At 41.5% G+C, this 26,963-nt stretch overlaps 1 protein-coding gene across 9 annotated transcripts in view; it reads left to right on the top strand.

Moving 5' to 3' along the window:
* megf11 (multiple EGF-like-domains 11) overlaps positions 1–22,693 on the top strand; it is an 84,823-nt gene extending 62,130 nt beyond the window's left edge. For 3 of the 9 annotated variants that reach the window (XM_004553082.3, XM_023152477.3, XM_076885809.1), the window contains 17 exons: positions 344–556; positions 1,036–1,210; positions 5,886–6,006; positions 8,641–8,804; positions 8,931–9,033; positions 11,829–11,975; positions 13,281–13,415; positions 15,368–15,496; positions 16,096–16,224; positions 16,864–16,992; positions 17,130–17,258; positions 17,362–17,598; positions 17,744–17,913; positions 18,004–18,067; positions 19,503–19,547; positions 20,244–20,456; positions 20,703–22,693. In XM_004553082.3, coding sequence (XP_004553139.1) covers positions 344–556; positions 1,036–1,210; positions 5,886–6,006; positions 8,641–8,804; positions 8,931–9,033; positions 11,829–11,975; positions 13,281–13,415; positions 15,368–15,496; positions 16,096–16,224; positions 16,864–16,992; positions 17,130–17,258; positions 17,362–17,598; positions 17,744–17,913; positions 18,004–18,067; positions 19,503–19,547; positions 20,244–20,456; positions 20,703–20,878 — 2,479 coding nt within the window. In that variant the 3' untranslated portion in view covers positions 20,879–22,693. The remainder of the gene's footprint in view (positions 1–343; positions 557–1,035; positions 1,211–5,885; positions 6,007–8,640; positions 8,805–8,930; positions 9,034–11,828; positions 11,976–13,280; positions 13,416–15,367; positions 15,497–16,095; positions 16,225–16,863; positions 16,993–17,129; positions 17,259–17,361; positions 17,599–17,743; positions 17,914–18,003; positions 18,068–19,502; positions 19,548–20,243; positions 20,457–20,702) is intronic. The other 6 variants (XM_012919579.3, XM_014407881.3, XM_012919580.3 and 3 more) reach the window with 4 other exon arrangements.
* The last annotated feature ends 4,270 nt before the right edge of the window (positions 22,694–26,963 follow it).

Below are 26,963 nucleotides of genomic sequence, written 5' to 3'. Positions count from 1 at the left end.
GAACTGCACTCACAGAGCTGAAAGGTGGGATTTGTCTGTGTTTGAAACCCTAAAACATGAACTAGAGAAAGGACAGAAAAATGAGCACATTTTAAAAGATGGAACCAAGCAGAGTTTGAGATTTTGCAGATTATTCTTTATTCAATTCATTTTATTCAATTGTTGAAATTAACATTGTATATATCTGTATATATATATCATACATGCACAAAAAGAATCTTTAACATTTCCAACATCAGATTTTCATGTTACAAGTCTTGACTCATTTTTTCCCCCATGTACCTGACATTTTTTAGAGCAGCAATTTAAAAGACTCCGTCATTGCTCTGTAATTTTCCTCCAGATGTCAGGATGACTGCCCTGTGGGCACCTATGGACCGCAATGTAACCAGAAGTGCGAGTGTCAGAATGGAGCCAAGTGTCACCATATCAATGGAGCCTGTCTATGTGAAACAGGGTTTAAAGGGCCTAATTGCCAGGAGAGATTCTGTCCCCCAGGTCTATACGGCCTCATTTGTGACAAGTACTGCCCCTGTAACACCACCAACACCGTCAGGTAAGTGAGACATCAGTGCAAGGCCACACACAGCTTTGCTCTGACCAAGCCCTGAAGCAAAGACTCTCCATATGAATAAAGATTTCTGCAACTCAATTTTGTCTCATCTTAGCTCTATGCCAGCACTCATTCTGAAGTCTGGACACCTCTTAGCCATGTCATCCAGTTAGCTTTTAATCGCGACCTTTGCTTCATTCATAATTTCTCAGCAGCATTCATAGTTAATGCAATGTTAATGCTCTGATTCCGGCAAGAGTTGGGCATCGGCCATAGAAGTCATTACAGAACGAAGGAGAAAAGGGACACCTCATCTATCAGAAACGAGCACGTAGACGCGTAGATGGATGAATGGCTTTTGGCGCGGACTTCACACTTTGATCCTGCTCAAGAATGAAGTGTTGATACTTTTAGAGCTCAAACTTCACCTCACCCTTTTTCTTCCTGTCATTGTCCCATATTTCTTTCTCATTATATTGTAGCTGCCACCCGCTTTCTGGTGAATGCACCTGCTCTGCGGGATGGACAGGGCTTTACTGTAATGAGTCCTGTCCGCCTGGATTCTATGGAGAGGGTTGCATGCTGACTTGTAGCTGTGCCAACGGAGCTGACTGTCATCCTGTCACGGGTACCTGTACATGTGCCCCTGGGTTCATGGTGAGTATCATGTACATTCACTGCTATTTTATTGTACTCATATCTGTGGCCACTTTCAGGATAATGTTTTATTAAAGATTTTCTTTCAAATTTGACCTTTACCTGATCTCATGAGATCTAGATCTCTTTTCCCAGAGCCAAAATGCCAAGGTGGGGCCACAGTTACGCTATGCAAACCGAAACACAGCCAATGTGTACTCAAGGAAAAGGAGGAAAAAAGAAGTTGGTGGAAAAACAGAGAAAAGAGCACTCAAAATGCATTAAAAACAAGCATAAGCTTAAACAGCATTTAAAACACTTAGAAAGAGCAGTCCTTGAACATCCATGACTTTGTGTTCTAAACCACGTTGACACTCGCATGTCCATTTTAATTTATTCGCAGCTATAATTACCATGTCAACTTGTAATTATGCTATTGGTTACATTAATTTCTCATGAAATGCTCAAGGGTTAATTGTATTTGTAACCTCGCTCCTCGTGATCTTTAATATACTGAAGAATATCTCTATCTCCACTAACCAATAATTGTACTCGCATGTCTCATACCATATGCTGCGAAACTCTCCGCCATGAGCCTAAGTTGTGAAGGTTGCAGCTTTGACTTATGTTTCATGTTTTTTTGTGGCTGTTGTAAAAGGTTTGTGTCAGTGTGGTCATAATTTTTTTGGAAGTTGTCCCAGTTTCACTTTAGAAGCTTTTTGTACACAGACAGTCAAGAGCAAGGGGAGACATTTTATTATCGCCTTATTATAAATGTGCTCTACCGCATCACAATAAATCCTCTGGTACCTCCCAGTGCAGACATTAATAATGGGTCGTGTGTATTTTACAAATACAGTCGATATGTCTTGACTTGTAGCATCAGTGATCTGTACTCCTGGACCAATTGGGAGAAAATTGAATCCTTGACCTATATATGTTTTCGTTTTAGTCGGTTTTTGTTGCAGCCACATTGTTCCCTCTTACAACTGTCAAATTAGTTGGGTAACTTCAATCAGTTTCCCTATTGTATTTCTTGTCTTGCAATCTGAAGTTAGAGAGCAACAGCGACTGCAAGGGTACATTCCTGCCAACATTACATTTAGGTGGAAATTGCCTGTGTCTTACACCAGGCCACTGTGGTGAATTGAGCTACCGAGCAGGGCCGCAGACTGTGTCTTAATTTGCTCCACCTGTTCTCTTTGGCGGTTGCTGGGAAGGACTGCCAGATCCATTAAATAGACCTAGAGGGCAGGAGCTGGAAAGAAAAGAAGGCAGTCAGATGGGACCAGACACACCTCATATGGAGGATTGGTGTGTTTGAGTGTGTGTGGAGAGTTTTTTTTGTTTTTTTTTTTGTACTCTGAACAAAGCTGCTGCTGTGCAAACACTTTGTTACAGAGGTAGAGCTGTGTAGCTGCTACCTGTAATTGTGTGACATGCATCACACATGGTTATTATCACATGGAGCTTTTAAAATGTGGTTGATGATGGTGTTGCGGCTATGATTGCAAGCGAAGTCACTTCCCCGGGGGACAGCTGATAAGACTAAGCCTCCCCACTGCATCTTTGTTCTGGAGTCCCATCGGGGGGCAAACCAAGCAAAGTGTCTGAGCAGACTGAGCACCTCCACGCTTGATTTAGCTCTAGTAATTGGACATGCTCTTTTTGACTGGGACAAAGTGATTACATGTTACCTATTCAGGCATTGTCCCTTGCAATCTGCAGCATGTGGACTCTGTGAGGTGTCTTTCTTTTTTTTTTTTTTTTCTACAGATTCTGTTGGTACTGCTTTATGTGAAATATGAATGCATTAGGAATGGATTCCAGTCTGCCTTTGTAGGTGGTGAAAACAATTTTCCTATCTCTCAGGGATTTCTCTCCTCATCAGAAGTTTCAGAGGTTCATTTTCAACCATGCTGCATGAATTTTAAACTGCACTCACTCACCCAGCAGTTAGATGAACTGTTAAGGAGTGAGAATGATTGGTAATTAGTGGTGCCATTTGCATCTAGTCTCGAAGGGTACCAGCCTGATCAATGTTGTGTCAGCTAGTGGCTTTCTGGAAAAAATGCACTCCAATTACATTAAGATACTAATAGGTATGAATTTAGTGCTTTGGCCAAGGACGACCTGGTCTGGTCTGGTTACTACTTCTATCGGCTGTGTAGTTATGTAAGGTCCTGCTGCTCCTATGCAATGGACTGACAGCCCGTGTATTAATAATGATTCTCCACATCCAGACTTCTATCCTTCCCAGCTCAGAAGGAATATGAATCAGTCGACTAATGAGAGAGCTGCCTTTCCCCACTTGAGAACAGACCAACCACTGGAGTCCGCACTGTGAGGGGGGAAACCAAGTGGAATTCGACGCAGTCATGGAGGCAGCAAAATCCATGGTCATTTGTGGCTGTATGACGTTTTATCCATGAGTCCAGTCACCAGTAAATTGCCTGAGCTCTGAAGAAAGACTGCACCTCCCTGCCAGTCCCCCTCTGTCCAGCCCTCCCCCACCCCCCACCCCCCAGCCGGTCGAACTTCTTGCCGCACTTAACAACTGTAACTGAACTGCTATTGTTAGCAGTCTTGAAGCTGTCGTTTGCGGCAGAACAAAGGTTATTGCAACCGATTGATAAAAATTTCATTCGCAGACAGGCGCTTTTATGTGGTGTACGGGGAGGAGAGATGTTTTAAGATGTGTGTTCTGCCCCTGGCGTCCACTGGCACATCTCCTCCTGCCTCATGTTTAAACTGAGTTCAAAATGATAATGAGAGCAGTGAGCAGCCAGCAGTCCCCCAGATCTCTGGTGAGCGAAGCAAGAGCCACTCAGGACTCCTCTGGGCCTCTAATTGGAACTCTAAATCATTGTGTCACCTGTCACTCAAGTCAGGGTTTGAAACAAAGGGTGTGGGCATCCATAGACTGGCTGTGATCTCTAGCTGAGGGAGGGACAAGAGCGGTGGAGGTGGGTTGTGCTCAGCCTTTAAAGCAGAGAAATTCTAATGACAGCAGGATGCAGAGGACAGAGACGGAGTGCTTCATGTCCTTTACCAGATACTTAATTTTAATGCAACAACACTAAAAGGCTGTGCCAATGTGGCTGCCAATCTTTTCTATGGTATATTAGAGTGAGAGGTTAGAGAGTTGGTCTATAAGTGATACCTGTGGGATCCTGTCCATCCATTTCACTGTGGAACTCATTTACTTGGATTTTATCGCTGTTTTTGCCTAGTGTGGCTTTGGCTGAATATCTAGCCTGATGAGGGCCCACGTGCTAAAATGTAGATACAATGTGCTCACCACAAGATTCAGCCCTATTGCATTCCCATGCTGTCAAATCCATGGAAAGCTGCTAATGTCTCACAGACGAGCACAATGTGTTTTTTGCCATCAGTGCTGTGACGCACAGGGTAATGGCAACAATGAGATGGGTTTTGCTCCCAAATGATCACAGGCAAACTTGTAAAGGACCCCTTGGCATCACATTTATGGGCAGGGTTAATGTGGGGAAGGTGCATGTTTTAACCCAAGCCTCAATCTCCTGATGCTGACTTATTTGCTCATTAAAAGAGGACCATTATCTCTCTGTGTCCAAGACTGCTGCTGACAGTGTGTCAAGGACACCGGTGCCAAAGGACACATTATGAGTATCTTAAAAGTTGCCATTTTTTGTTGATTCCGTTTGGCATGCTAAGTTGGCTCACTCAGCAAACCGGTAAAGTTGAAGCCACAGAAGTGGTTTGAACTCAAAAATCCAGTTTCTTTGTCTGTTTGAACACACAGATGTTTTACATATTTTTGTGATTTAGTTTGGCTCACAATTCATGATGGTTTCATCATCTCCAATGTCCATCGCAATAAGCATCCATAAATCAGATCTCAGACAAACTCCAGGATGTTCTTCTTTACCTTTCAATGTAATGTAATGCAGTGTAGTGTAATCCAGTCCATGGGAAGCTTGCAAACAGCAACTTGTTATGCTTATGAGCCATATTTTTATTTCATTTCAGTGTGCCAGTTCCATTTGCATGCCAACATTGTCTTGACTGCTTGAGTGGGCTCCACAGTGTCAGATTTTGAACACCCTTATAGAGTAAGGCTTGCAAAATACATCTTCCGCAAGTCATTTCACAAGGCAAGGGCAGTAACTTAATGTGACTTTAGTTTATTAAGAACTCAAAAGATTGCATTAATAGAGTGAAGATGATTAGATAAGAGTGCAAAGTTAGTCATTGCTTGATTGGAGAAAGCGGTGAAAAGTCTGGATTCTCCAACTTTGGAGTCCTGCCTGCGTCTCAGCTGAAAAGGAAATCTAACGGGAGATGGAGATGAAGAGAGAAGTTGAGAGATGGGGTGAAATGGGGTTGCAAACCATGGCTCAGAACAGGTGCTGTCAGAATATATAGAGTGCATAATTGGAAGTTAAGAAGAGATAGCTTGAGCTGATCAAGTGTGGTCCTTCCTTTGAACTTCAGTTACTTTCTTAAATCCATTCAATTTCAGTCTCCATACAGACACAATGTGACTTGTTTAAGTAAACAGCTTAGTAAGCTATACAGAGAAATAGAGTCAACCTTCCCAGTGTTTTAGTCCACATCCTTTCAGACTATTTTATTCCTTTTTCAGTCTGCCAGTGTCAGCATTTATTGCTATGTTGGCTGTGTGCTGCATAACTTTGCGTTATTTCTCCCACAGAGTGAGGACTGCTCTACAGTGTGTCCACCTGGTCTGTTTGGACGTAGTTGCCTGTCCACCTGCTCTTGCCATAATCATGCATCCTGCTCTCCTGTTGATGGCTCCTGCTTCTGCAAGGAAGGTAAAGAATCATGAGGCTGAGCACAAGTCTTCTATATCATGAGATAAGGTGTACTGGCTGTGCAGATGAACAGATGGATGAACATTTGTACACATAAATTCTTATGGACTAAATTCAGTTGCATTCTGTGCATTGGGTTGTTTTCCTGTACAAACTTTAATCTGTTCAATTTTCCAGTCTAATGAATAATACATGTCATAAGCTATTCTTAATTTCTTAAGACAAAATTTTATGGTACAATGCACCCCTCATTGACCCACCCCTCATTTCCATGTGTTTCTCAAGGAAAATGTGAAATAGGTGCATTGATTCATTGAAATGTGCAAACATGAATGAGAATGCAACATGCAAGGTAAAAACTGTTCGTACAATTCTAATGAAATTTGGTATGACCGCCTTTATTCTTCAGCAGAGCATGAACTCTCTTAGGCAAGCTTTTTTTGTCATTTCTTCATGTAGGTTTCAGGAATAGTTCTCCAGGCTTCTTGAAGAGCACTTAATAATAACGAGCATGGTGTGGGGAGGCCAATCTATGACTGATAGTATGCAATTGTGTGTGTAGAATCATTGTCATGCTGTTAAATGAAGCCACTGTCAATCAGACAATTTCCAGATGGTTTTACATGATGGATCAATGTATGACGCTATTTTCTGTTGACAATGCGATACATTTTGACAAGAGTCACAATACCACTGACCTCAAACTCCAAATCATGGCGGAGCCTCCACTATGCTTTACACGTGGCTGTAGATGGTCACTATCGTACCTCTGTCCTAAACTCCTCCTCAACAATCTAAACTAAAACCTTCAAATCTGGATTCATTCCTTAATAAAAAGCTGTTGCAACTGATTTTAAGTCCAACTTTTTCTTTTTTAAACTCAGATCTGCCACTTTTTCTTTTGTCCTCCACTTGTCCAGTTTCCTCAGAGTGTTTAAGGACACACTGCACACAATGCCAAGATATGCCACGTTTTTGGCCAATAGCACTTTGGGAATCACCTTGCTGGTGCAAAAATATTATGTTATGGCCATCAAACGGTGTTATCTTTGGCATTTTTCATTGATTCAACTAAAGAAATAGGCACAAATTATTGGTTTTGTGACAGACTGCTAATAACAAGGTGCCAAGCGATATATTTCTGTGAAAGACAGCAAAGACTACACTGAAAAATGACTGAAAAAGTAGCCAAAGTTAAAAGAAGAACTTTCAAGGACCTTCAGAAAGCCTGGAGAACTATTGCTGCAGGCCACTTTAAAAATTACAAGAAAGTCTGGCTCCTTGGAAGCAAACTATAAAGAAATGAGGGGTGGCTCAAGATTTTTTACACAGCACTGCATAAATGTCTCACTGATATCAAATCCTTCTTACCTTCTAACCTCTCATTGCCTATAAAAACATTTTCCTTTCTCAGATTGTATTGTTTTCCACCAGATAAAAGATAAAAATAATAAGTGTGCACCAAATACACAGTATACACAGTCAATAGTACCACCCAGATCAATTATTCCTGAGAGATTTCACTCATGCACACAGATGTTAACTCGTGGGTTAATAGAGGAATCGTAAATTTTGACTGCCAACAGTTGAGTCTATTCAATGTTTTGGGGGCAATATATCCAGGACATATAGATATATTTCTCTGGAAGTAAAAACTTTATTATATTTGAACACAATAAAACAACTGAAGAGGTTACCAAAGTCCAGATGCTATCAATATACCACTTTTTTTTTAAATCTTTTACCCATTGTACTGGACGCACTGAAGAGAAACTTAAGAACTCTCCAAAGTCAGTAGGACTGAATAAATTTATACAAGTCCATCCATAGTTATTGTGCTCATTCATACATTGCCATTCTTAGAGGTGTGTTTTCTCTTTGCAGCTGAATCATATCACATTTATTTAAATTAATCTTTAGGGTTCAAGCACAAGGGCAAAAACCATTGTAGCTCACCATTATTTACACCAAAGGTGTCAAACATAAGGCCTGAGGGCAAAAATTGGCCCAGCCTACTGGAATGATTTTAAAAATGTGATGGAGGACCTAATTTTCAGGATTTAAACAGCTGTTTCTTAAGTTTTCCATCTTTTCTTCAGATGAAGACCTTCCTCATGATCACTGATGTTACAACAAAGTTATAGATAAACAATTAATTTTGAGTAAGCTTCCAGTTTTTTTGTTCCTTTCACTATTATAGAAATGACAGTTTATTACAATGGGTCCACAGTAATTATAAAATACAACATTTTCTGTGAATGACCTTGCAGAACTTTTTCTGAAGTTTTACACATTTCTTGCAATTTATGCTGAAAGAGTCGTGATGACAGAGCAGAATTCCTTTGGTGTGCAGAAAAACTGAGATGCACAGTTGACATTGCACTTCTTTTTCTATTATTAAGATATCTCATGGATCAAGTGGGTAGTTAAACTTCTTTGCACTCATAGAAAGGAGTGTTTCACTCGTCCAGCCCACTCAAGATCAAAGTGGACTGTATGAGGCCAATGATATAAAATGAGCTGACATCCCTGATTTAGACTGTTCAGTTGTCTGGTAATTTTAATATAAAGCCTTCATGTCGCTTTTCTTGTATAAATGTTTATAGTTTGATTTTTCTCTCTCTGTTACTCGAGGTTGGCAGGGTGTGGACTGCTCCATCCTCTGTTCCAGTGGTGCCTGGGGTCTGGGCTGTAATCAGACATGCTTATGTAGCAACAGAGCTGCATGCGATCCTATAGATGGCACTTGCACATGTTCTCCTGGTTGGAGAGGAGAGCACTGTGACGAGCCCTGCCCTGTAAGTCTGTCTTTCTTTCTTTTTAACTGAGAGATTGATGTGAAGACCCAGCTAAATCTTTTGCATCATTGTGCTGTATTTTAGAAGAGTTAGATCAAGTTTTCTTATTATTATCGTCGTTGTCAGGAGGGTACGTATGGGTTGGAGTGCCGTGAGCGCTGCGACTGCAGCCACGCCGATGGCTGTGACCCAGTGAGCGGTTATTGTCGCTGCTACCCTGGCTGGACAGGTTTGTACTCCTTTTTTCACAACAAAATCACAGTAGTCTGTCTTTAGGAGCAGAAGCGGCCCGTCTTTAGTAGTTATCTTCATTAGCTGAAAATCAAAGACATTAGATGCCAGTCAGACACACTGATTTACCATAACAGGAAAATATGCTGCAGCATTCATGGCTTGTGCAGTACAGTATGTTTACAGAATGTCTACACAGTGTTTTGTTAATTAAATGTTCAATTTGTTTTGCCACTGCGCCGGTGGCATAGCCGAATGAAAGATGTTGAGAATTGAGCTCTAAATTAATTCTCTTGGCTGGCACGCTGGAAGCTGCTATGCAATCATGCTTATATTATATGATGCCGGCTACACACAAGGACTGAACTGAATCATCAGCTAAATATTTGCAAACTGAATCAAATAATTGGCCCACATTGCTCTCAAGATTTTTAGATATGTCTTGTGATATTGTTATTTTTGGTTCTGTTTATTAGAGTTTGCATTTTATTGGGAAATTTGATTAAACCAGCTGCCGCGTTTATTCACCAGAGTATCAATCGTTCTTTGCTATCACAAGCTCTCCACTGGAATCTGATCCCCTCTAGATGCAATAGTTTTTCGTTTTTTGGGGGGTTTGCACGTCCATATGTTCGCTCTCTGTTTCTTGTCATTTAAACCATTTGCTTACAGGGAAAAAGCTTGGAGGTTGGAAAGTATGAATGTCACAGCAAGGGTGAGAGTCATTATGCTCAAAAATGAAGCGTCGCATCTGAATGTCAAATACAGGGGGCTAGCAAAGGACCTGGTCTCTGAGCTTGGGCAGAGAGGTGCAGTCGGAGAGGGAAAAAGATTCAGCAGGAAAGGTCAAGCCTGTGAGCTCTCAGCATCCCACTCCATTCAGCCTCCCGAGCTTCGGGCATTTATTCTGGGAAACAATGTGGGTTTTATTATCTGCAAGAATGGAGCCGGCAAAACGGGCCTCTCATGCTCTGAATCCCGCACAGGTCGGGACCATCTGTCAGCCTTAATTGAGTCACCAGGGTGCAGAGCTGGGGGCAGCGTGCAGCCCAGTGGGTCGGACAAACACACACATACATACTTAAATTGCAGCGGCTTGACAGCGGTCTCTCTGAAGGAAGGAGCACCTAGAGAGAGGGCTATGTGGGATTCGTCACAGGACTGAGTCAGGGATGGAGTGAAATGTCTGTTTACAGCTATTTTTGTAAACACTGTCATATCACTGAGTGTGCCAGGGTTGGTATTGCATTCTACTTTGCTGTCAACTTGGTGTTGGCTCTATTGTGAGGCTTGCCTAAATTGTCAAGAAGCTTGACTTTAGGAGTGTGCGCGCTTAAGTGGCTAGGCCGACTATGACCCACAGAATTGTTACTGAACTGTCGTGAGCCTGACATCAGCCAACAAAGATTTAAAAAAGTTCTCTGACTAGACACTTGATGCAGAGGGCATCGTGCTAGACCATGTTAAATAGACCTTTGCCTTTTATTTCTGTAGAGATTCTGGTCCATGACACGAAGCAGGTAATGTGATGTGTGTTTACATGCACTAGGAGAGAGAGAGTTAAAAAGGGAGAGAGAGGTTTGCTTCGCTGTGCTCACTGTACAAATTGGATAGTAGGACCTCTGGCACTTCTCAGCGAAAAGCCTCCTTTGAAGAGACTTCAGTTCTGGCTTCTTTCACTCTTTCTTCTTCTCCCTCACTAGGCACCCAAAGCCCCTCTGTTTGTCACCATTAGACTGAAAAATGTGACGCTCTGTCCGCATTCATTTTCTGACAGTAAAGCCAGCCACTGTTTTTCTTTTTTTTCCTGCCTGCCCTAGCAGAACCTCAAACACACTTGCACAAGCCTTGCCCTCCTTTTGATGTCCATGGCACAGCTTCTGACTTAATCACTGCGACTGTACCCCCCACACCCATCTAGCCCCCCACTCATCAGACTTAACATTTCCTATCCTATATAGCCTTAAGGTGCCATGGTTACCGTATAACATTAGTCCCCAGAGTTTAGTCCAGGTTTAATTCAAAGGTACTGCACTAATGCCGCTTTAATTGCCACACCATTCTCAGATATTCTCGCTCAAAGGAAATTTCAAATGAGGCTTCGAACTGAGGGCTGAAGCTTGAAAGGTTGCAGAGTTTGCATGCATTTGTGCGACTGTGTGACACCGACCGTGTGCATGTGCAATTGCAGGGCTATGCCACACTTTCTATACCCGGCTGTATACATGTAGAACGGCACGCGTGAATTTTTTTTTCTGAAGGAAAACATGGCGCTCTGATGGGCATGCTAATGCATTCACAGTGAGAGCCCTGTATGGATGCAGTGTTTTGCATTTGGTTGAAGCCACAGAAAAAAAAAGACACTGTGACACTTGCAGACTGTGGTCTGAGTACTTCCCTTCAGCTCCATGCACTACCCTTGCTCTGCTGAAAGAGAATGGGAGACAAGCTTGGCCTCTCTTGAGACCCAACCCTGTTAATCAACACAGTGCACTGGCAAGGAGCTCCAGTCAGATCAAAAATAAAATACATTTGGAGAGGAGAAGCAGAGTGTGAAAGATGGGCTGAAAAAAAAACACCCTCCAAACTGCAGCTTCTTTATTCAAAACTAAAATAAGTCAATGATTCATGTTAGTTTAATAACCCTGAAAAGATGTGCAATGATCAAGCATTGTGAATGCTGCCCCTTAATGATGTGTTTTTACAGATGGCACTCTGTTTAGAATTTATCAGCTTACCAGTCTTTTGCCTTCTTAATATGCATTCACTGAAGATTTGGTAACATGCCTGCAGGAATCCACTGTGATAATGTGTGCCCACAAGGCTTCTGGGGACCCAACTGTTCAGTCAGCTGCTCCTGTCAGAACGGAGGATCGTGCTCTCCCGAGGACGGCACATGTGTGTGTGCACCTGGATACAGAGGGACGTCCTGCAAAAGAAGTGAGCCTCTTTCTCGAAGCAACTTCTTTTTATCTAAACCCTTAGGAAATAAATCTGTTTCACTGAGACCATCATACTTGCAAACTCCATCACAGCACTGACCTTGTTTGATCTTTGAAGAATTGTTGTTGGACATAACTGCTTGAGTGTAAACCCTTCATCACAGCTATCATGTAATCACAGTGTCTTTGCCCCAATGGCATTCCCCCAGACACATAAACATACACACACACTGACACACTTCTCACCCCCTTCTGGCACAGTCCTCAACAACCACCTCACAGTGGGAGACTCACAGTCCTCGCCTGAGGCTCATCAGAGGGTATGCTCACTGGGAGTGCCAGCGCTGGTTTCCGAATGGGGTCTGTCTGAAGGTGCTCTCAAGTGATGAACTCACTGATTGGGAGTGAATTCACTGTCTCAAACCTGTAAACATCAATTTGAGTGGAGAGACTTAAACACGCCGTGTGTGTGAGAGACAGAGAGGGGAAATGGTTACTCCTCCAAACTCAATATTTACACAGATAATTTTCTCGTCAGCTAGAAACCTCGTAACTGCAGTTTTGCACTTTTTCCCTTACTGAAATATTGTTAACTAATTGCATGCTTCTCCAGAGGATGATAAAAATGCACCACACCTGGTGCTTAAAATAAAATCCACTGGGTAAACTTAACATTGCAAGTTTGTCAAGCTACAACTGAGGTTGTTTTGTCAGTTTCTAAAAGGTTTCTATTTTAGAAATACCCAGCTGTCCCCTGACAGTTTTCTCCGAATCACTGGCTGTGAAAATAGTGTAAGTATTCCTAAGGCGCTCTTAGAATGTGTAGCGCTGGAATGAAAATGTGTTTTTAATATAAATTGCAGCTTTTTATAATGGTTGCACAATCTTTGCATAAAGTGTTATATAATAACTTCTGCACCACCGTTTATATATCTCTCAGTTCACATTCTTTCAATGAAATTTGCATTATTAACACAGCTGTGTGTCTCCTCACATATATAGATCATCAGGCTGCTCTCATGACTTGACGTAAAACAGACTCACTATGCTCTTAACTCGTTTACTATTCTGTCTCTGGCTGCAGATAAAATGGCAGTGATTACAATGGAGACTGACTTTTATACTTTTCCCCTGCCTTTGCTGTCGCTCCTTGTCTTTTCTGCTTTACTTCTCGCAGCCTTGATTTTTCTGCACTCCCTTGATCACTCTTGTCATGCTTTGTTTCATTACTATATACCTCTTGTTTCATCCAACGCTGGTGACTGATTCTCTGTCGTCTCTTGCCACACTCTGCTGCCTCCAGTCTGCTCTCCGGGGTTCTACGGGCACCGCTGCAGCCAGTCGTGTCCACAGTGTGTGCACAGCACCGGGCCATGCCATCATGTCACGGGCCACTGTGAGTGCCTGTCTGGCTTTACCGGCTCGCTGTGCAACCAAGGCAAGTAGTCTTCTATGTCCTTTTGACCTTTATCCTGCTCTTTCACGTACAGTGAAATTCATTCACTGTGAAGTTTGAGTGGTTTTTTTTTCTTTTTTCGTTGGTTATTTTTGAAAATGCCTTTGTATAAAATACAGAAATCTGTAAGGGAATAATACTGATCATGTTGTTCCTGTACATTTTGTTTAAGTCCTCTCTTTGCACACTGGTCCTAATAAGATGACCTGCTGCCTCTCGCACTAGCATCTTAGCCTTGAAACTTTAAAATATGACTATTATCGATGCAACCTAAGCTAAAAACAAAAGTAAACAAAAAAAACAACCTTCAACAGAGGATGGAAAATTGCTAAGAGCCACATTTTTAGACAAAGAATATTTTAAGTAAATTTTGCTGTCCCCTTGCCTAATTCTGCAAAAGGAGCTGTATGTAAATTGCTTTCATTAATATACAGACAAAGAAATGCACAAACACACCTGTTTCTATTGTTAAACTTGTTTTCAAGGCAACTTTTCTTTTGTGGCGTTACTGAGGATGTTATATGAAAGCAACTTGGTTTGGCACTTTTTATTCCTTATAAGCGACATTTCTCAGCAACTACTTCTTGTAGCGTCATGACATCTTGATAAATGTTTTACAAAGAGGGTTTTGTTTTTTGCAAGACGTTTAGCTATATGTCTGGTCAAAGAGAACATTTAGTAGGAAACTGAGAAAGAGAATGAATGTATACTATGTGTGTGTCACAGTAGTTTTTGTCTCCACACTGTCCATCCATTGAACACCGTGCTGATTTCAGTTCATTTGTGTGACAAGGTATTGTATTTGTCGTGTCAGTGGTTCCACATTAAAAATGTTCTCCGCCGTTCTGAGAAGAGATACCTTCACACAAATGCGCTGTAGATTTTTTTCCTCTAATAATTTACCTCTTTTTTTTAATAAATTACAGATAGGCGATGAGGAATTTTTGAATTCTCTTTCATGGCTTTAAGCAATGTCTTACAAATAAAAGTTTAATAGCTTAGCTGAAGGAAGAGGGAAAAGTAAAAGCGAGAACGAGTCCTAATTTGTCTGAACCATAATTACTGGTGAGCGGGCGTTAGGCGACGAGGGACAGAGGTGGCCATCATCATGCACATTATCCTCTTGTTGAGCCCCATTGTGTCCTCACTTGTCCTCTGTCCAGCACACAAAGTCCCAGCCTAATGAAGCTCTCCCAGTGAGCTGAGGCTTGAATCCCCAGAAGCAACAGTATGGGGGAGCCAACCTCATGGCTTAATGACAACCTGCTTGAAAGAGGTTGAAAGAGCTCTCAAGAAGAGGGAAAAACCAGTTGAAATATAATCATTAAAATCACCCCCCATGATAATGAGTCAGACCCATCTCTTTCACAGCCTGCCACCTTATCAGATATTCCTAACGGTGGCTATTCTTTTATGTGAGACGTTTATTGCATCTGCTGGCACTGCAGCTCCCTGATCCTGATACTGAGATACACCTTGGTTTAATTTGTCCCATGGTCCAACAAGGAAACACAAACGAGGTTTCACTGGAAATAATATTTCTTATTGAAGAGTGCCTGGATGCATTGAAATATTAATTTCATTAAAAATGTATACAGTGGTCTGTGTACATGGTCTATTTTAATTCTTTGGCACATCACTCATTCCACTCTAAGCAGTGGAAATGGGGCAGTTGTGCCACAGGAGGCAGTGACTGACTCCTCCTTTTGTTTAAGCAGATCATTTCGTGTCCACTCAAATAAAAGGATATCATCCATTAGAGGAACATGTTTACACAACCTTTTCAAAAAATCAGTGTGTTTTCATAAATGTGTTCACAGTAATGTGCCTAAGTTTAGTGTCATAATGTTAATGGGTTTTTCTAATCTTAAAAGAGGCAGAGCAGTTTTTTTGTTTATTCGTAAAGTGGTGTGTTGTTTCTTTCTGTTCTGCAGTCTGTCCAAGTGGCAGGTACGGGAGAGCTTGTGCCGAGATCTGCCTCTGCACCAACAACGGCACCTGCAACCCCATTGATGGCTCCTGCCAGTGTTTTCCTGGCTGGATAGGAGAGGACTGCTCTCAGGGTATGGCTTCCTTCCTTCCTTCATCCACTCTGTAATTTGCTCATTTGTCCACTTTTCCCACTCTCATTGTCTGTCTCCACTCCTAATTTCTCTCTCACCCTTACCTTCATACACATTAATCATCTTCATGAGAGAGAGAGAACTAACCTCAGCACCAGCTGATGTAAAACACACAGCTTGCTTAAATGATTGTTGTAATACATTATGCTCTTTGATTTACAGAACTGTAGGCCAAAGATCATTAGCAGAACTTTGAGCTGCCATGGCATGGGAAATTGATGTGTGTGTGTGTTTTTTTTAATTGCATTAACTATTAAACTAAAAAAAAACAACAACTAACGATCACACGGGTGATAATCCATACATATTCACCTGACAGCAATTTCCAACACTACAACTTGTGGGCTTGTGGAGGGTAATGACAAAACTGGATTTTCTTCCAAATGTATCATTTTAACATATTGTATGAAAGCGTGGAGAATGTCTGGACTTTTCCTCAAACATATGTGTTATGTGATTCATGTATGCATGTCTAGGACGTAGTGTATGTAAGGGAGAGTGCGTGACCATGAGTTTGACTGTGTCTCTGGCGTCTGCAGCCTGTCCCTCTGGGCACTGGGGCCCTGATTGTCTCAACTCGTGTAACTGTCACAATGGAGCCCAGTGCAGTGCCTATGATGGAGAGTGCAGGTGCAGCCCCGGCTGGACCGGTCTCTACTGCACACAGCGTGAGTTTCTCCCATCCAGTTAGTAGACACACAGTGTCATCTACTGGCAGTCTAATAGAACTGCAGCAGATGACAAGTGAGAAACAATGCTTTTTTTCTGATTACAAGGAAACTGGATGTTTTTATCTATTTTTTTATTTTTATTTTTTTAAAGCGAGAGAGAGCAATAGCAGAACAGAACTAATGGTCATTTCATTAATGGTTGTAATACATCCCAGTCATTTACCCAGGGATAGAGCAGATCATCAATATCAGTCCACTAATTTGAATTTCCATTATCCATCACCTCGAGGGGTTTATTCAGTATTGTTTGCAGTGTGGAGCTCCTGCTATTGTGCATGAAAATTACATTTGTTTTCCCCTCTCTTCTCTCATATAGATTCTTACTATTTGCAGTTGTCTTCTTCTTTATTTCCACCTCTAGGTTATGTTGACAGCATAACAGCATTTTCTGCAGAAGCAGGAAATGTTTCATTTCAATTCATTCACATTGTCTCTTATTGAGTATGCAGCAGAGACATTGAGTGATATTGATTTCCTCGTTCCTTTGCGATTTGACCTTGACTCTCTATGTTGTCTTCCCTTCTCTTTGTTTTCACCACTCCTCCCACCCCAACATTTTATACATCTCTGTCCCAGGCTGTCCTTCAGGGTTCTACGGCAGGGACTGCTCCGAAGTCTGCCGCTGCCAAAACGGTGCAGACTGCGACCACATATCTGGCCAGTGTGCTTGCCGAACCGGCTTCATTGGGACGAGCTGTGAGCAGAGTTGAGTAGGCACAACACATTTTAGCTCTGAGCAAAATTACCCAGTAGATGAGTGTGTGTTCTATAAACAGTTTGGCTCCCACTCTGTAAGTGCTTTAATTTTGATGGGTGTAATAATGTGCCTCTCTGTCATGCAGAGTGTCCCGCTGGTACATTTGGATATGGTTGCCAGCAGCTATGCGAGTGCCTGAACAATGCTACCTGTGACTATGTGACTGGAACATGCTACTGTAGCCCTGGCTATAAAGGCATCCGCTGCGATCAAGGTGAGAGGTGATTGAGATGGCCGAGGCTTTACGGGGTATTATCGCTCAAACACAGATGTGTATGCATTGTTTAAACGACCCACTTTTTCTGCTTTCTCTGTAGCAGCTCTGATGATGGAAGAGCTGAACCCATACACAAAGATCAGTCCAGCACGAGGCTCCGAGCGCCAGTCGGCAGGGGCTGTCATGGGCATCATCTTTCTCCTCCTCATCATCATGGCCATGCTTAGTCTGTTTGTGTGGTACAGACAGAGGCAGAGGGACAAGGGCCATGAGATCCAGCCAAGTGTATCGTACTCACAGGCCATGCACATTACCAACACTGACTACTCTCTGTCTGGTAAGAGTCTTGCATGTGCATTTTTCCATCACTTACAATATATGTAAGTGATGGGATATTACACCCCATGCAATATCACTAAAATGGGAAAAAATGTAAAAAGGTATCATTTTGCTTTTGAACCTTTCTGTGTGTAAATCCTCAGAGTGTGGCAGTACTGTCGCGATGAGAACCAGTGCTCCTGAGATCAGTCAGAGCCAGAACAGCAGCAGTAGCAGTGGCCAGTGCTTCTCCAACCCTAGCTACCACACCGTGGCTCAGTGTAATGTGGTCTCAACCATTTCCAGCAACTTGGACGGCACTCTGACCCTCAAAGTATGAACTCCCTCCATGTCTTCACACAAAATTTCTAAATTACATGCTGCAGTACAAAATCAACACTACATTGTCTTTTTCTTTTCACAGTCAAACACGCTGAAGAGCAGAAATGGGTCTGAATGGAGGGCCTACTGCAACCTCAATGACCTGGGTCAGTTTTCTTCTCTCCCTTATTACATCGCAGTTCGTAGATCTGGAATTTGGACTTTACAGAGCCAGCAATTCAAGGGCAAAAGACACACGTGTCGTTCTCACACACCCTTTATTGGCGCTAACCTGCTGTGAATGAAGATGAACCAGGGGTCTCTTGTTAGACATAACCTTTGCTCTGATTTTGATAAGATATGCAGCGAAAGCAGTGGTGCGAAGATGAATAGGGGTCACTATGAGCTCATTAGTCCTCTTTCACTTCCCCTGGTGGCACATTTTTCTATGAAGGCTTACATTGGGTCAAACACTACACTCACATAGGCTGTGAACGATAGAAAATTAAGTGTGGCATTTAAAAGGAGCATATTAGCATTTCATAAATGGTTTATAACAAACTAAAGGGTAGTTTGATGTAAGCACATCAAAGTCATTTTTTTTTGTATTAATGGTAATTGTCAGGTAACCATTTGTAAGTGGAGAATAAGGTGTGGTGCACAGATAATGAATGACAGTGTGAGCTGTTGTAAAAATACTGTATTATTAATATTATTATTTTCTTTACTGCTTATGTCCTACTTTAGGCGCGCTGAACACTGTTGCAATGCATTCTGACCCTGAGGCGTCAACTGCTGCTGTTCTGTCAGATGCCACTGGTGTCCTAGAGATACGCACAAGGTGTCCTTTTTGCTTTGTTGCCGTGAAGTGCTGCAATATAAGATGCCAAGAGATAACTGGGCCCCTTTTTAAAGACTGATAAAATCCTCAGTAGGAAGTGATTGCAGTCCATGTCCCCTTTGGGAGCGTTTGTCTTTTGGACTTTGTTTTGCTTTATTTTCTATCACTGAATTCAATTTTGCATCCACTCCCTGGTTAGGCTTAGGCTTGCTTAACTTTAGAAAAGTGTGCACAGTCCTTTACTAGATTCAATACTGTATGTGACAAGTTTGGAGCGAGAAAGCAGTCTTAGTCTCGTTATAACCAAGTGGGTCATGCACAGACACCAGAGGACACCTTGTGCATATCTGTGAGATGCCAGCAGCTTTGACAAAAAGGACAGTGTTCAGCGCTCGGGGAATCACAATAGGCTGGATGTCCATTCAAAAACCTAATATCTATAATTAATTCTTTGTCATGCTTGACTTTAAAAGTCGGAGCCCCCATTTAGTTTATACGTACAAAGCACATCAATTATATTGGGAAGTCAAAAAGTGGTTTTTATTTACTGAGCTATGAACTGTTGTAGTCACAGTACTTGGCTTTTTCTTTTTTGTGGTATTTTGTTGTTGGCAGTAACTTATCACCATCATTTTCTTCCTATCCTTTCAAAAAATAAAAAAATAATAATATTTCACTATAATGAGACGTCGCCTGTCAACCTTCACACGTTCTGGGAATTTAATGTGATGTCTGACTTTGTTGTTTTGACATGTTTACAGATGTTCAACAGGGTGAGGCACAGACACAAAGAGGCTCCAGGAAAGGTAAGAAATGAATAGCAGGGACAGTTTGCTGTGTGCTGCATGCGTGTCTGTGAAGACCTATTCTGCATATGGAATCCTGTTCAGCTTCACTAGCAGCTAAATTACAAAATCCTTTTATGCTTAACAGCCCATATATCCATTTTCCCATTTGGGTCGTGTTCCCCTCTGAGACAGCTATTTCTCTGACCCAAAATCCCACATCCATATAGTCTCTGTAATTTATGTGAAAACTCACTGCACTTTGGACAAGATCATGGTGGGCTGAGGTTTTATTCCAACAGTAATTGCTCTCTATGGCTCCGTGCCTGATACGTCATTTTGTCTTCCACACTGTTCAATCGGTGGTGAATGTGAGAAACCCAAGGGTGTGGAGAGTGGTCTGAAGCAGCTTTGCTGCGGTCTCTAATGAGCCCTCTTATCAGTATGATGAGACTGTTATGGATGAGACGAGTCCTCCACTCTCTCCCCTTTGTACTCTGATTACTACGTACCACCATTAGTCACCTGTCCGAGACAAAAGAAGTTCAGCTTCTTGAGAATGGCAACGAGTTTCGCTTCCATTCTTCTGGTCACGCTCTGATACCAGCTTAAATTTTAGTCCTTTAATATCAGAGTTCAGTATGTACGCCATTGTTAAAAGTCAGTGGCAGGCACTTCATCTCTGTTGATACTAAATATGTCCTTGTCTTGCGGCAGCTGCAGATTACATCAAGAGCTCCATGTGCAGCAACAGCTCCTGCTCCCTCAATAGTGAGAATCCTTATGCTACCATTAGAGACCCACCAGGGCTGGCTTGCAAGCACACAGAGAGCAGCTATGTGGAGATGAAATCCCCCTCCCACCGTGAAGTGCCCTTTGGAGGCACTGCCACCCTCCTGGGCAGTGCAAGCAGGAATGTCTATGATGTTGGTGAGTGCGTTGTTGGAGTGTTGTGTGTGGAGCTCAGCAGGGTCCTGCAGCTTATGGCCTCTCTGGTCATGTCCCATACTGTGATCCTGTACAGAATTTGTACGCCTTGATAAAAGAAAATATATGTGGTCTCTGTTGCATGTACCTCTCTGGTCTCTTTTTTTCCCTCAGCCTGTGCCTGACACTTTACCTTCTTATGTATCTCTCCCACTTTTTTTCCCTTCCTCCTTCCCCAAACTGTGACAGAGCCGACAGTGAGCGTCCTGCAGGGGCCCAATGGAATGGCCACCGGATTCTCCCAGAGCCCCTACGACCTTCCCCGCAGCAGCCACATCCCCAGCCACTATGACATACTACCCATGCGTCACAGCCCCACGCACACACCCCCACCGCCTCCAGAAAGCCCCAGCTCTCTGCTCTAGAAGGAACGCTGTCCTCCGGGCCTCTGACTGCGTGCCGGCATCTGGGAAACATCCAGCCACCTTTCAACCAACGGCCCTCCCTTTGTCTCTGTGTGTGTTCGATTAGATACTGACATGCTGAGATGGAAGGACAGCCACAGCTCTTCTGGACCCTGCTCTCTTTAGCTCCCTCACTGGTGCCCATTCTATTGCCCAGAGAGAGGAAAGGGGGGAGATAGAGTGTCCCACACACCAGCGATCATTCACTCATTGTATTTTCTTATATAATTGATCACACAAACTGCTGGCTGGCCTCTTTATGGACCTGCTGAAGTGGAACAATATCTTTCCAAGCACCCTGTAAGACAGTATACATGGAGTGGGTGGACAGTTTATTTACCTGGAGAGAGCTCTCTTCACTCTGATTTTTAACCCATCATATAAGTTTACATTCAAGGACAGCCAAGCGTTTATAAAGTCCCCGCAAAACACAAGTGATTTTCTCCACAGGAAGGAAGGTTTAACAGCCTTCACCATATCTAAGCAGGCAAAGATCTGCTATGTATAGTGTTTATGAATTTTCTCTGTGAAGCAGCTGCATATCACAGCACAGCTGCCACAAAGTGCTTACGATCATCTACTCCGAAGTGAAGAAAAGCGCGGGCAAAGGTAGCGCAACCTCCACTAAATGTTAATTTAAGGAAACTTTGCTGTGAGTGAGCCAAGTCTGAGGAAGCATGGATAAATAGTAAAATATTGTATTTGGGTTTTTTTTATTCACTGTTATCCAGTAACAATCACAGTTAATACTCATGTGATCTCTGTGTCTTACTAAAGAGCTTCTCTTAGTTTTAGTGTTAATGAGGCCCAGTGTATCTTGAAATGTATTCAGGTCATCAGTGTTCATGCATTTATTGCATTGCTGAAAGTAACAGTAAGTCTAAAGTTTGGATTTTTCTCCCCACACTAATGAAGTGATCTGATCTTGTGTTGTTTTGTACGTGAAAGCTTCTTCTTCTTTTCTTTTTTTCTTGCAAATGTTTTGGTTTACATCTTTTTTTTTAAAATAGTGGGTCATAAGAAGAGTTTGCTTAGACTTTTTTTGTATTTATAAATCTAATTGGTTTTTTTTGGATTGTTTTATATTAGTGATGGTGTTCCTTTTTAAAAAAAAAAAAAAAGTCTGTGTTATTCTAGCATAAGAAAAAAAATGAGCATGGATACCCGCTGATGTAGATAACACAATTTATCTTCTTGTGAAATTATCGGTGTCATTTTGTGAACTGTTTTTGAAGTCACTTAAAATGTTCTCACTCTCTCTGTCAAATTGTAAATTGAAAAAAGGGAGAAAAAAAAGGCTTTCACATGAGCAGTTTAAGACCCACAAATATCCTGTGCAGTATTTACAAAAGGGAATTATATGTTTAAAAAAAGAAAAAAGAAAGGGAAACAAATCCATTTCTAAATCTAAAATTTATGTTTGTATCAGGCTAAAAGAGCATATTTATTTATTTATTTATTTATTTATTTATCGAGATGAATTTGCTCATTCACTATGTGAATTCCATTTCACCCTATGTAGAAGCAATAACATGTTGACAATCGATGCACAGACAGCGTTTCATTAGTGCTGAACATTATCCCATCTTTGACCAGTGTGGTGACCAGTGGATCATAAACCATGTGACTATTTGACCTCCGAGGAAGGTTTTTCTAGCTGCTGTCATATCAAAGCAGGTTGTTGTTTTGGTACAAGTTTCAAATTAAATGCCTATTCTGCCATCAGAAACCCGTTTCAGTCAGGTTAATACCCTTAATGAAGGGTTCTGGTCTGGTGAACAACAAATCTTATCAGGTGGCTTAATGATGAGTCTTTGGGTGAAATTCATGAATAGAAACTCTGTTAAATCCTCCGATGTTATATGCTGTGCGCAGACTGAAGCAGAAAGGGGACAACTACATGATTTAGACCAGCGATAGGCTTACTCGCCACCGCAGGGCGCCGGCTGACCCGTCGACTATTTTAAAATTCACTGTATAAAATTGATTGAGTGGTCTCCACCGTTGCGGGGTGTTGCATGAAGGCTTTTAAACTTAACAAAACTTCAGATGCCCCTACTGATTGCGCTATCAGCTTGTCAGTTTTATTCATTTAATCTCATAAATTCTACTTTTTTATCATTTAAACTGGCCCCTGGCCTCCTGTCATTCTAAAGGAGCGACCTCCAGGCAAAGCAAGCTGATTTACACCATACGTACACTTCAGCTCTGCACAGCATGTAAATTTATCCGCTACACCACAGAGGAAAATGTTTTATCCTTTATTCTACCGCATTTATTGTACTTTCATTAGAGTTACTTGACAGCTATATAAATGAAATCACAGGAATTAAACATTTTCTTTTGAGTAATTTCCTGATCGACTGTGCAGACGAGTGAAAAACAGAAAAGCAGGGTTTTTTTTACTGCTACTCTATGTGAAAGTGTGGAGCCTGTTTTTCATCTCTGACTGCGCCCAGGATCGCTGATGGTTGTAATTGATGCTCAGAAGTCTACTTCATGAACACGATAGGCTGAGATGATGACCTGTTGGAGTTAAGTAAAGATACACATTTTTGGAGCTGTTAAGTTTGTCTCAGTGCACGGGGTTTTTAAATAATTTACGCTGTTGGATCACCAAATACATTTAATATGACTAACCGTATCTGTCTATATGAAGTTATAGAAATAACTCTGTGTCTCTCAAGTGTAAAAGGCCATAGTGCTTGCTTTACTAAAAAAAAAGAGTCATAACTGTCATAATTACCGGAACGTGGAGAAATTGCAGGGTGTCGGGTCACTATTACAAAGAATTAAGGAGCGGGTTTTTTGAGCTCCACTCAATTGACAGCCGACAAACCCTGAGTGATGCCCCACGGAAAGGAAATGCAGTCACTAAGTCAAGGAACTAATGGACCAAATACAGCCGGGGACTTTAAAGAGAGCTAGAGTGGAAGAAAAGAAGCATAAAAGGAAGAGGTCACACGGTAGCACGGTAAGCACTTGAGAGATGTCGATTTTTTTTCTTCTTCTTTTTGGCTTGCTGAATAGCCTTTCCGAACTGAAATACTTTATGTGATTTCTCAGAGGTCAGACCATGTAGAGAGTTACAGACGGCAACAAACCTTCATTTGACTAAAAGCTGGACAGATACTGAATGCTTAAAAGTTCTGTGCGTTCAGATGCAGGTATCATTATTGCTGCTGGGGAGCGTGTGCTCTCTTTCAGCTGAGTCACTGTGACAGACAAAAAGAAAATGTTTCTAATTTCCAGAGTCTTGTTCTGCCACCTATATGAATATTACATCTCAGTGTAAAGCGTGCCATCAAATATGCAACTATATTAGTGGCACATTCGCTTCTGTCCACATCTGTTCTCCATTAATCCTAATTTAACAGTGTCAGCTGTCTCACGGGAAGTCATTTGTTTCCCTTTAAACTACATTTTATACAAAGTATTGAAATAATCTTCACAGTTGAACATATTTCTTCTCCTTTATTACTGCTAGTCTTTCAGTGGGCAGTTAAAACTTGCAGAGAACTTTTTGGACATTTTCACTTTGTTAACAAGAAGCACTCCAAGAGCACAAACCTCTGGCATGGCAGCTCATTCTCTGGGTAGTATTTACTTTTAGGGGAATAGTGTTGTATTCTGTATATATTCATTTTTCTTTTCTTTGTTCTTTTCAAACTACTTTAAGAAATTTGTTGTGCAGTAAAAATCAGAGAAGGGCAGCTAGACAGATAATGTAGGCGTAGGTAATGATCAATAAATCAAACAAGGTATTGATTTAGGAATAACCAGCTCGTTCTTTTTCTTGATAATACTTTCTTTTAAGATGTAAGAAAGGCAGATGTGAAATGTGAAAGTGAGGTCAGAGGTCAAATGTGACATGATATTTGGATGCAAACTGTAATGCCATATTTAAAATCCACGTATACCAGAATCATTTCCTAAATGTTACCAGTATAAACAAAGGCGGTACAGATTTAATGATGAGGTATTTGATGAAACTTTGAGGTTATTTGACTAGAGTAACGAGATATTTGTATATCCCCATATGTAATTCCATGTTGTCAATGCAAGCAAAAGCAGTACGAAGCATGGGTTTAAATAACACTGTATAGAATTATTATCACTTTGACCTGCAGTTTAATCTAACAACTGTGAGGTCAGAGGTCATATATGACATATTAAAATATTTTTACAGTAGTTTCTATATGTTGACACATCTCACTTATAAGGATAATTTTTTTTCTACGTTCTAAAGCTTTTTTTTTTTTTTATCATTTTCCGACTGATAAATCATTCATTCGACCTTGAAGACCTTGGTGGATGTAAGCCAAATTTTAATGGATTGTTAACATGACCCCACTCTACAACCCTACCACGTTTTATCAAAATTCATGCAAAGCTGACAAGATGACATGCAAATGCTACCAAAAACTACACACGACACAAACTCGTTGCAACTGGTTAAATGTGAGCGGTGTCATTGGTTTGATTCATATGTGTGCATATCTTTGGTCTGCATCTTACAACGTTGATAAATCTTGAGCTGAAGAACTTCAGGGCTTTTTTCACTTTCTAATGCAGTCCTAAGGCGTACACCTTTCTGGTGCAGTTGCCTGTCAGCTCTATCTCTCGCAAAAGCTGTTTTTCACAGAAGCTGTCATAGAGTGGGGAGGGAAGAAAACGTCTACATGTTCTGAAAAGCTGCACCTGGATGCTGACCACGCTGCTGCAGAATAACCTGTCACTTTCACTTGAGTCTGACATCAGCTGTTGAGAGCCAGGGAATAGATTTATGTCTGCATGAAGCATTTGAAAAGAGCGACACACAACAACTTCTGATAAAGTTTCTATTTTTCCTGGTGAACTTCTGATAGCAGGATCAATTGTGGTGTGATAGCGCTCTCATTTAAGTATGCACCATTTGACTGCACTCTGCTGTGGCTAAATCCATAGCAGAGCTCAGCTGCCGATCTTTATTGTGGTCACGTCCTGCTACAGGAACTGTGATTATCCATCAGACCAGAGCTGGATCTTTACTTAATGCACAATCACTATTCATCCCAGTGAGGTTGATCATTTTCACTCCCTCTGTGTCTGTATATAATTCAGATGAAAACCAACCTTGACACTTCTAACACTGCTCAATAACTAAATAAGCCTGTTAACAAAGTAAAGGTGGGAAAGGAAATGACATAAGATTTGTCTAAATCAACTGGTGAGACCTGTTAATGGAGAATTCTATGAGAACAGATGTTTCCATATGAGTTCAAAGCTCAAGGTTTAAAGAAATTACTATTTTTATGGAGACAGAGCAACCACATTACTACAACCCTGCGAGTGCTCAAGGCTAGTGAGTCCTGCTATGTAATGTTGCACCTCGGTCTATAATGCTTTTTTTTCACAGGTATTGGTTGAACTAAGGAGATTTACCCTAGAGTTGAACAATCTCAGTCATAAACTGATTTTGTGCTAGGCCTGCTAACTGTGGTGAACTCACAGATGTGCAGTTGCACTTTTTAATTTAAGTGTTATTAGGTACTCTTTGCAGAAAGATCATCGTTAAATTTGTATATTCAGATCTAAATTAATTGTATTTCAAAAAGATCTCATGCAAGATGTTTCATCAGCAGCAGTTTAACATAGTATTACAATTACATAAGTGCACCTCCTGGAAAGGATTTGGAATGAAAGATCACTAAATTGTGGCTGTAGACTTAATTTAGACATGGTTAGGTCATTATTACTAGTGTGGACTGGAGACATTGGAATCGCCCTGAGGTTTACATACTCACATGTGCCTCAAAGACGAGCAGAAAACGGAATGAAAATCAATACCTGCGGTTCTTGCAATTACACATGTTGACCACCAGGAGGCAGCCGAGTGCTGGTGAGAGCGGCATTGAAGTAATTCTGCCAGTCACAAGTAAGTGCCCAAGTTTTGTCTTTTTATTCCGGTCTACAAGGGAAACAATACATCCGCAATAAATATACACCTTGCAGAAACAAGATGTGTCACGATTCACTCTATGATTTTAGTAGGTCGCTGACACGT

This window comes from Maylandia zebra, linkage group LG7 (genome assembly GCF_041146795.1).
Source record: "Maylandia zebra isolate NMK-2024a linkage group LG7, Mzebra_GT3a, whole genome shotgun sequence".
NCBI lineage: Eukaryota > Metazoa > Chordata > Actinopteri > Cichliformes > Cichlidae > Maylandia > Maylandia zebra.
Note: the sequence above shows the minus strand (reverse complement) of the source record. Positions and strands in the feature narration are given on the sequence as shown.